This window comes from Aplysia californica, unplaced genomic scaffold (assembly GCF_000002075.1).
Source record: "Aplysia californica isolate F4 #8 unplaced genomic scaffold, AplCal3.0 scaffold00268, whole genome shotgun sequence".
Classification (NCBI taxonomy): domain Eukaryota; kingdom Metazoa; phylum Mollusca; class Gastropoda; order Aplysiida; family Aplysiidae; genus Aplysia; species Aplysia californica.
In genome coordinates this window covers 150,702-161,022 of record NW_004797538.1, presented here as the reverse complement: position 1 = coordinate 161,022, position 10,321 = coordinate 150,702, and the positions used below count along the sequence as shown (strand labels likewise).

General features: G+C 39.6%; 1 protein-coding gene and 1 long non-coding RNA gene across 2 annotated transcripts in view; both read right to left on the bottom strand.

Annotated features, from left to right (window-relative positions):
* LOC101864156 (RNA-binding protein 26) overlaps positions 1–10,316 on the bottom strand; it is a 32,705-nt gene extending 22,389 nt beyond the window's left edge. The window contains exons 1-4 of the mRNA XM_005101013.3: positions 10,160–10,316; positions 2,202–2,320; positions 926–1,104; positions 58–503 (exon numbers count right to left, since the gene is read on the bottom strand). Of these exons, the coding sequence (XP_005101070.1) occupies positions 58–503; positions 926–1,104; positions 2,202–2,320; positions 10,160–10,218 (803 nt within the window). The 5' untranslated portion in view covers positions 10,219–10,316. The remainder of the gene's footprint in view (positions 1–57; positions 504–925; positions 1,105–2,201; positions 2,321–10,159) is intronic.
* On the bottom strand, positions 7,767–9,333 carry LOC106012125. Its single transcript, XR_001184947.2, has 2 exons — positions 9,079–9,333; positions 7,767–8,306 (listed from the first exon to the last, which is right to left on the bottom strand). It is a non-coding gene; the product is annotated as an uncharacterized LOC106012125 (long non-coding RNA).
* Positions 10,317–10,321: the final 5 nt, after the last annotated feature.

Below are 10,321 nucleotides of genomic sequence, written 5' to 3'. Positions count from 1 at the left end.
CCACACACACACACACACACACACACACCCACACCCACACACACACTGCCCACTTACTAATCCCGTCGACGAGGGCTGAAGCTCCTGCTCCTCGTCCTCCTCCTCCTAAAGTCTCTGTCCCGATCCCGATCTCTCACTTCACGGTCCCGGGGCTCTCGCACTTCCCGTGTGTCCCCTTTGTCTCGATTCTCTCCCCTCTCTCTGATGATGTCCCGCGCGTCTCTGATGTCGTTCTGCTTTTTCTCATCTCTCCACGAGTCCCGCCGGTCCCTCGAACTGTCGACGTCGCGGTCTCGATCTTTGTCCCGCCCTTCTTTAGAGCCGGATCGAGGACCAGCGTCCCTGGAGTCCTTTGACGGTTCTTTCGTTGAGTCTTTGGCTAAGTGTGGAAACAGAGCAGTGTCTTTGGTGCCAGAGGCAGCTGTTACTGTGCTTGGTGTGGAGGAAGCTTGAGTGGTCACCACAGAGCTTGTGTCTTTGCCATCAGTAGAGGAGGAAATTTGCTGAAAAATACAAGAATCACAAAATGTCTTCTTGCTCAGATAAAGAGATTTCCAACAATGAATGCAATAGACAGAAGTTGCATTTCTTTTAGCAAATAATTTAAAAAGTCATTAGCATCTCTTTCAAATATCATTATGCCTCTAACAAACAGATTTTCAAGTCCCAAATTTTTGCCCCTACGTTTCTTTCCTTTGAATTTAAAACACATACATGATAGCAAAATCCACATACATTTAAACTCTTTTACTCACAAAAAAACCATTCAAAATAATCTTTGATTCACTCCAAAGGTTATGTCCTGAGTTAAATCAGAAAAACAGCTATCAAGGTTTCCACTTCTTTATTTCATTTCACTAGTACTTACAACAGAAACGAATTCAATAAAAAGTACAGTCCCTGAAGAAAAGACAACAATACCCACCTCTGTCGACTTTTTGCGTGGTCCATCAACCTTGTCTTTCTCTCCCCCTTGGGCAGGGCTTTTGTCATTTTTGCTGGCAGCCACTGAGGCTGGCCGAGGCTTGTTGGTTTCACTTTCAGGAGGAATATAGGCCTTGGAGTGGAGAGCCTCAAACAACTCATCCACAAACGGCTTTGTCTCTGTTATTGACACATACACACAAAAAAAAAATTTAGTTATAATTGTCATAACAGTCGATCCATACCAATAGCAAAACTTAAATCCTAAAGCACATCACAGGCTACAATGAACTGATGAGCATGTGTACAAAGAAACTAGCATTTATGTAAAAAAATAAAGAATTCTGCAGGCCCGACTTTCAAGTTCCTGAATACAGGTGTTTGTTCCGAGAAAGGTATGAGTAACATAATGTATTTTCCAAACCGAACATCAATAGAAATATATTTCTGTTCTCAATGTGTCATGTTTGGAGTGTTACGTGAAAGAACCAATAGTGCCCCAAAGTGCTTTCTCATGTGAGTGGTCCGGTCACATCTCTTGGCATAGTCCCTGAACAATAGAGCCACATTTGCACATTACTTTGTTTTGTTGTTTGAACCACAACACAAAATAAAAGTGCTCTGTCGACATCTTTTAATACAGGTGTTTATTGTCTCTTCAGTTTATGTGTTCTTGGTCCACGGCTGCTCTTATATAATGTCTTATCTTCTTGTCTGGTCAGTAAAATAAAGTTGGCAAGAGAGCTTGGTACACTTTGTAAATTTCTAAGTCCACTATCCCCCCCCACCCCCCCTTCATTAAACCCTTCAACTTCGTAAATACAGAGCGACTGGTACCAAACAAAAGTCATTTCCTTTGATACTAAATCGAACGTGCCCTAGATACAAGTTGAAAACTAAACTACTTGTGCTATAGTGTACACAATATTTTAACTAGACCCACCACATCTTTGGTTCCACAGACCTGCCGAATTATCTCTTGTCTATGACCGTTTAGTAGCCTGACAAAACATTAATCTCTGCCACTCTACTGACAATCACTGCCACCATGTCCAAACACATCACACACAGCCACCATTACCACACATACACACGAACATGTGCTGGCTGCCCATCTGACACACACACATGTTGCATGCACACCCCTAACACATATCTTATTTATTGAAAAGAGCTCTCTGACGGGCTGCATAAAATGGCTACTAGCCTCTATTGGTTATAATGTGCAATGACTTATAATATATTAATCTTTTCTTCAGTTAGTACAAAGAACTTACTCAGTTGCAAGAAAACGTCCAGCTGATCAATGCAAATATCCTTCAAGTCTTGCTCTGGCTTATTTTTCTTGAGCAGGGCACATACATACTTAGCGAGGGCAATTGGCTCTGCATCACAACTGAAATGAAAAAACAAAGCATAAAAAGGTGAACAATGATCCTGTAAGAGGAGAAGAGTATCATCAGTATGTGCGTGTATTCACAGGTAAACTAAGAATTACCTAGACGGCCACCTGATCAGAAAAGTAATGTGTAAGTAAGTCTTGTAAATCAGCAGATTTTAATTGTCTCCGTCGGTTTGGAGCCCTCATAGAAGGAGGAGGAGGAGGAGGAGGAGGAGATGGAGGAGAAGAGGTCTAAGGAGGAAGAGGAGGAGCAGGAGGAAGAGGAGGAGAAGAAGAAGAAGAAGATGAAAAAATAGAAGGAGAAGAGGAGGAAGGAGAAGAAGAATTTAGTAGTATTAGTAATACATGTTACAAAATGGGGACTTTTTCGTTTGTTACCCTATCTTGAGAGAGGGAGGGAGAGGGAGAGGGAGAGGGAGAGGGAGAGGGAGAGGAAGAGGGAGAGGGAGAGGGAGAGGGAGAGGGAGAGGGAGAAAGAGAGAGAGAGAGAGAGAGAGAGAGAGAGAGAGAGAGAGAGAGAGAGGCCAGAAAGCACTGAAGAGGGAGGGTGGTGAGAGTGACATGGAGGGAGAGAGATTTATAAATATATTATGGGAAGTGAGAAATAGACAAGGAGAGAGACACTAAAGCAATCAAGCAAGCACTCACGCACGCACACACACACAGAGGGAGAGAGACAGAGAGTGCGGGGAGTCAAATTTAGTCCAAGAGTATCGTAGGCCTACTATGTATTTATGGGTCAAAAGTTCAGCCAACCGTAGCCCAGTTTAGGCCTTGTTGTGTAGTCGTATGTATATAAGAACTATTAAAGTAAGTAGATCTAGAATCTGTTTTAAGTTAGGTCTAAAACTTCTAGATCTAATTTTTCTAGCCTAACAATCATTACATTAGAAACAAAAAAGACGCCAAATTAAGAAAGTTAGCCGGCCAACAACACAAGCGGATAGCTAGAGAACAACTAAACGTCATTGGCCGATATTTATAGTAACAGCCATTGTGTTTGACCTCGCAAGGGGTAGGGTATGCCCGCCGCGTCATCTGATCGTGATTCGAAAAATAGTGACGATTTAGCATAGGCCTAGCGCGCGGTTTGCACTGTCAAGTTTCCAAGCTCCTTCCAGTAAGTTATATAGATCTAGTACTACTCCATTAGCAGCTCAAGCATCCTATTCCTATTTTGAGTCCAATCTCTTGTAAGTGCTTAATTTCTTGTGCTTACAAAATCTTTAAAAGAAACGATCTGGATTGAAACGGTCGACCATTTGCATTGCATCATTGCACTTTGTTGCTTTCCGTTTCGTTGATGTAGGCCTACGCTTAGTCTTCTTCTCAGTTTATGTAGTGTACAGCTTCAGAATCAATCTGGGCAGCAGAAGGGTGCTGCACAAACACCACAGACAACCGAACCCAACAGTTTTGTACGTTGCAAAGAAAATCCGAGAAGGCACGCTGCCATCGTGCGGTCGTGTTGCCACACAGCCACCATGACCAGTACTTCTATAGGGAAGAAGGGATTATACTCTCTGCCATGACTGACAACGTGGAAATCCCTCAATAACGTCAAACAAGATGGCTGTACTATAAATATCGGCCAATGGTGTTTAGTTGTTGTTCTCTAGACTAGATCTAGATCTAGAGCTACTCTTTTAGTCTCTAGATCTAGTTCCAGCTATCCGCTTGTGTAGTTGTGTTGGGAGGACTTCCGTAACGAGCGACCACAATGAGATAGATATCTAGAGTAGAATAGAAGGAAGGACTTCCATAACCACAATAAAGAAGAGGCCTACCCTAACCCTAAACCTACCCCAAACTCAAACCCTAACTGCCTAACTCTACCCCTAGCCCTCAATTCTGCTCTGTCTCATAGTGGTCGCTCATTACGAAAATCCTCCCGAATAGAATAGAGGAGCAGGGTTTGGTCTTTTCTTTATTGAATTGTGTAGCAATGCCCACCAAGCGCGTTTTGTTCTGCCGATTTTTGGCCCCCGCAGCGGGGGTGTTTCACGGGACGCACTAACGCAAAGGTTGTCTTCAACTCGCTCTCACGCCGCTTCTCGTGAATGGATATGAATGAAACTTGGCAGCCAATCAGAAAAGAGGTCAATCTAGTAGTATGCAGTTTGACAACATTGTACCCATCCTAGAAGCAGTCGAAAACGTTTGCGAAAGTGGTTGATGTGGTGCGCTTTGAAGATTTTTCGGAGCTGTGATTTGTCAAACTGACTGATACGTTGTACACCATTTTTCTTTATTCCCTTAAAATTTCAAGCTTCTGTGTTTAGCGGTTTTTGCGTCATCTTTAAAAATGTGGGAGTAACTAAGGGAAAAAACGGCATTGCCATTTGCGAACGACCTGCGGCTGGGAAATTTCCACTGAGTGACGTCATCAGCCATCGGTCGCCTCGGGCGCTACAAACGAGGCCCCGCTTATGTGAACCGGAAAAGGTGGGGGAAGGATACTTGAAAACTAAACGGGGGCCCTGATAACTTGCGTTTGTGTTGCATTTTAGTCACAATACAATAGATGTAGTCATTTTTATTTGCTTGATTGCATGACAGAAGAATAGAAATAGAAAAGCAAACATCTTGAGAACTGGTATGACATTACAAGTGTTTGCGTTATGAAAGTCTTTTCCCCCCTCTTGGGAAACCACACACTTGGACTCGTCCTGTGCGCTCTGTTTGGAAAAGTGAGGCATTAAGATTGTTATTAAAGAGTATGATACTTATTTAGTCAAGTCTGGGAAGATAGCCCCGTTTATACATTGTTATCGTTCACGCGCGCGTGCATGCGTGTGTGTGTTTGTGCGCGCGCATGAGAGAGAGAGAGAGAGAGATAGAGAGAGAGAGAGAAAGAGAGAGAGAGAGGGGGGGGGGTGTAAATATGTTACATTTATTGTATGAGTTGTAGTCTACACATGCGAAATATTCCCATGACTTGTAAACTATATTATCTGAACGCAACTTAATCTACCACACAATAGGACACTGTCCAACAATGGATATACACAGAGACGATCTTATTTTCTATAACAAAGTATGCATGCTTTTACTAGTAGAGAACTGGATTTATTAGACTAATAAATCCAGCTCTCTATTTACATTTTTGTGACAAATTGATCCAGAGCATTGCTTGGCAAGGAGGAACCTTTTATGTTGCCAAGTTTCATTCAAATATCATGACTTTCGGAGAACATATGACTGATAATCTTTGTAAATCTGTAAAGAACGCCACTTTTTTACCTGTTAATGTCTTTACAACTCAAAAAGTATGACAGATATTAAAAATCTGACTGCATGACTAGATTCTGCATTAAAAAATGTACTAGATCTAGACTGCCAAGTTTCATTTACATATTCCAAGAAATAGGCGAGCTATGACAAATATTGTCTCAAAACGCACCGAAAACCGCCACATTTTTACCTATAAACGTCTTCATAACTCAAAAAATAGGATAGCTATGAAGAATCTGAAAGCAGGACTAGATTCTGCACTGGGTTGCCAAGTTTCTTTTAAATACTCCGAGAAATGAGCGAGTTATGACGAATATTGTCTCAAAACTCACCAAAGAACGTCCCATATTTTGGGGTTTTTTCATTATATAAACGAAGTGACTATTTCTCCGAACGTTCGGAGAAATAGTGCCGATCTTTATTTCTCCGAACGGTTTCCGGCTTCCGCTCTGGTCGTGATTGTTTGCCTATTTGCCAGAGTTCGGCGCCAACTTTCATTCCGTCATTCTGCGAGGTCTGGGAAGGAGCAAATCAATGGTGGTATCTGTTCTCAGCTTCTCCTCCGGCCGTGTGCCCACTGGTTTAGCGAGGCGGGTACTGCCTGAGGCACCCGAGAGACTGAGAAATCTGACCCTCTTTTCTATTGAGTGGACGGTTATCGTACATTTTTTTAAAAACGGAGCAAATTTTTGGGTTTAGATCTATTTCAATTTTCAAGAGCTAGATCTAGATCTAGATCTAGTCTAGAGATTTTTAGATGAGTGTAAAAACGTGAAAAAGAAAGGTTTCACAACAGAATGAAATCAAAACTAGAACAGCCCAGAAACAACCACAACAATTAACAAATAAGGGCGTGTGTCCACCTGTCCGAAGAAGATTGACCGTTTTAACCCTAAATGTGCGTCATTTGTAAAAAAAAGTACAGGATATTGCATGGAAATTATGGAATCACACACAAGGGGCCTGCCAGTGTCAGTACATGTAATTGGTTTTGGTGGAACGCTCTAACATAGCACATTTAAATCTATACAGGTATATATATATATTTAGAATCTAATGAAGGTAGGAACATCAAATTAAATGACGTTACACAATACCTTTTGTAGAAACATCAAATTAAATGACGTTACACTATACAACCCCCCCCCCCCCCCCCCCCCCCCCCATTTTTCCCCAACAAAAAAAATTAATAGAAAAACAACACATCAAGGAAAAAAAAATACACACCAACAAAATATAACACCACAAAGAGGGAAAAATAAACGAAAAATAAAAGAGGAACAGCAATACAAATCGTATGTAACTGTAACGTATTCAACAAATCAAAGTGGTGACAACTAGTGAGAAAGAGACGAAGTGAAGCTAAGTGAACTTTCTTTCAAAAGTAAAGAGGTTCATTTTCTTTTTTTTTTTTTTTGACTTTTTCGGGGACCAAAAAATCGAGCCACGATTGATTGGTCGTGGCCTCGACAAACGCAGATGCTAGCTCTATATGTGTCGTTATCAATAACCCTCCATAGATCTAGATAGGCACTTGGATAAAAATTTCAAAGCTTTCAAATTGCTTTAAAAACAATACCAATGCAAAGAGCTCAGTGACACGATTCCAACGCTACCTTAGTTATTGCTCTATGTTGAACCGTTTTTGAGATATTGCATTTTAAAGATCTTTTCGAGGGGATAACATCTATATAGAAAAAAAAGGCAATTTTTGTGATCGAAACAGCAAGGACAATAAGGGAAATGTAAGCTGCTTCAATATGCTGCTGCGTACATGCTAAAACCAAACATTTTCTGAAACCTTGTGATATTGAGGACAAAATAACAGTCAGACGATATTTTTAAAATATGTCGTGGTGGGTAATATTGGGTAATATTATGTAACACTGTGTTGTGTAACGTGACCGCATCGTCCTGCGGTCAATATATTTTGCCATAACTTTCTTATAAATTAAGCTACATCAATAATTGAGGTATCATTTTGAAGGTCTTTTTAAGGCCTTTCTTTTGGAACATCTACATATCAAATATCAGTAGAATTAACAAAAAACTGATTAAAAAATATAATATATTTTAACAAAACAGCTGGTCGCCTAAAATAAGATGAGCATAGAAGTTTTTAAAGTTAACATTTGTGTCTACAGCTGCTGCAAACTAGTGTTTTTTAGTCTACCTTAATTCATGATAATACTGTTTTTAAAATTCATTTTGCATGTTATTGTTAGAATGTTTCTTTCATGTTTTAATTTGTCATGTAAATGATCAATTACTCTGTCTTTATCTTTGATTTCTCTTTTACATCTTTAACTCATGAGATTGCCCTGTAAGTTAAACAATAGTCTCTTCTAATTTTATTACTTCAGTTTGTTCAGCAAGTTTTTCATTATATTTTTATTGTGTTTATTTAAATGTTCAACTTCTTCAAAGACAATTAGTTGTGAAATATGACATGTTTTTTGAAGCACGCAATTGTGTCACAATACTTATTTATTCTTTCTTTATTTCTGGCAATTGTTTAGTTCACCCAGTCTGCCAACTTGATATTGTTAAATTAATGTCAATTTTTTTTTTCTTGTCTGCAACAAATGCTTTCTTAAGTGCTCAATTTTTTTGCAACTTGTTCAAACAAGTTTTTCTGTGAATTCGACCAACTCCGCAAGCATTTCTGGATTTTAATTAAAGTCAGGATTTATTCTGGTGAGCTGTCAATAAATCCAATGGAACAGTGGCAGGTTGTGATCAGGGGCTGTGGAAAGAAAAAAAAAAGCAAAGCAATGAATTCATCAATGAAGTAAATAAATTCATTTGTGAGCAGTGGATGGAAATTTGACATTTTCACACTACAACTCTAGTAAAGGGAGAGTGTAGATGACTAGACAAGAGAAAAAACATCTTCTAATAAACATGTATCTTAAAACAAACTGGACAAAGTACATGAAAATTTAAAGAGATATTTAAATAACAAGCACACACAAAAACAATTAAGAAGAAAAAATATTTAAAGACAATATAAGCACACAAAAGAAGTAAAAACTTGCGTGAAATCGATGGTCTAACAGTGACAGTAACACAGAAACAAAACAAGGCCAAGGCTGTTACATTTCCCTCCCCCCACCCAAGACTCCTTACTGATTGTTACATGGTGCAAATTCATAAAAATTATACAACAGTGATACATATTACATTCCAAAATTTAAAATGAATCATATCTTCTACTATAAAACATTCTTCAATGCCGTTTAAGAGGTAATAAACGCCAACAATACACGTTAGCGTGGGTTAAGTTCGCTTTCCGCAATGGCCGCCATGACCTCCCGGTTCACGCTCAGCAGCGCGATCGATAATAGGTCATGCCCATTCATGGAGAGTGACCTATTTAAATTAGGGCTCACACGCTTATGCCTCAACGTACAACATTGAAATTAACAAATAAAAGAGATAAAAGGTTGAAGAAAAGACTGTGAGGAGTACCTAAAAAAAAAAAGATATACTCTTTAAATATAAAGGCTTGAACTTACCTTATTTTTAACTCCTTGTAACTCCGAACACACACAACCGATCCCGAAGTGGAAAACGCCATAATACGCGCCTTTCTTTCCTCTTTAATTTGATAGGCGGAAGTAATCCATAAATTGAAAAGAACACTATAAACGAAACAAAACAAATAGGTACCCCCCTCACGGGGCCCGATTTCTGACACAAAACGCGGCGGCCGCAGGTGAACGAAAATCTCGGGCCGCGCGGGCCGATATCCAAGTGCCTAATCTAGATCTAGACAGCTCACGAGTGAACGCAACACATTAAGTTTAAGAGCAGCACCCTTCATAGGCCACACGTCATATCTGTAGCGAAAAACTGTTTGGAACTGTAGCATTTCTTTATATAAATACGGACATTTTTTGGACCGATTGAACCATATTCCATATTGTATACGAACAATCTTTGGTAGGCCTATAATATAATTATAGATCTATATTTTATTTTTATTATCCGAAATATGCGGGAAAGGGTCTGATTTCAGAGTGTTCGGAGAAATAGTGCCCAGCTTTATTTTCCCGAACGTTCGGAGAAATAGTGCCGGCCTTATACAAAAGTGTACCAGGCCAGAAATTAATTGATTAAAAAATCCGTAACATTTTTGTTTATTGATGGATTTTAAAAATTCAAAAAGTTCCATGCTTGGTGAAGATAAAGCTACAAAATGCACCTATTTGCAAACACTTTCTGGCAAAAAAAGGTTTTTCGTGGTCATTGCTAAATTGTGTGTGTTGGGGTGGTCGCTCATTACGGAAGTCGTTCCGTTGTGTGGCCACCAAAAACAAGTAGATCTAATCTAGATCTAGATCTAGATATCTAGATCTAGAACTAAAATCTAGATAAAATACAACAACAACAGAAACCTGAATGCTAAAAAGCATTTTGAATAGAGATCATCTTCCCTTGCAGACTGGCCAAATTCCTAGCAGAGAACAAGTAGCCCAAACCTCAGAAGAGAAAATAAACAACAAAACGAAGACTCGTCAATCTATCAGTCAGTAGACAGTCAGTAGTGGAACACATGTCAAAACCTTAATCTAGATTCTACAGTATGGTACTTACATCGGTGACAGCTTATTCGTGAGCCAAACTTTGAGTGCTTCAACTTGATCCAGAATCATATTGATATACAAATCTGTGACAACAAAATATTACACCGAATATCAATTTTGGGAGTTGTAGATCTACTTCAGTTAGCCTAAGCCATACGTTCAGAGGTACCGG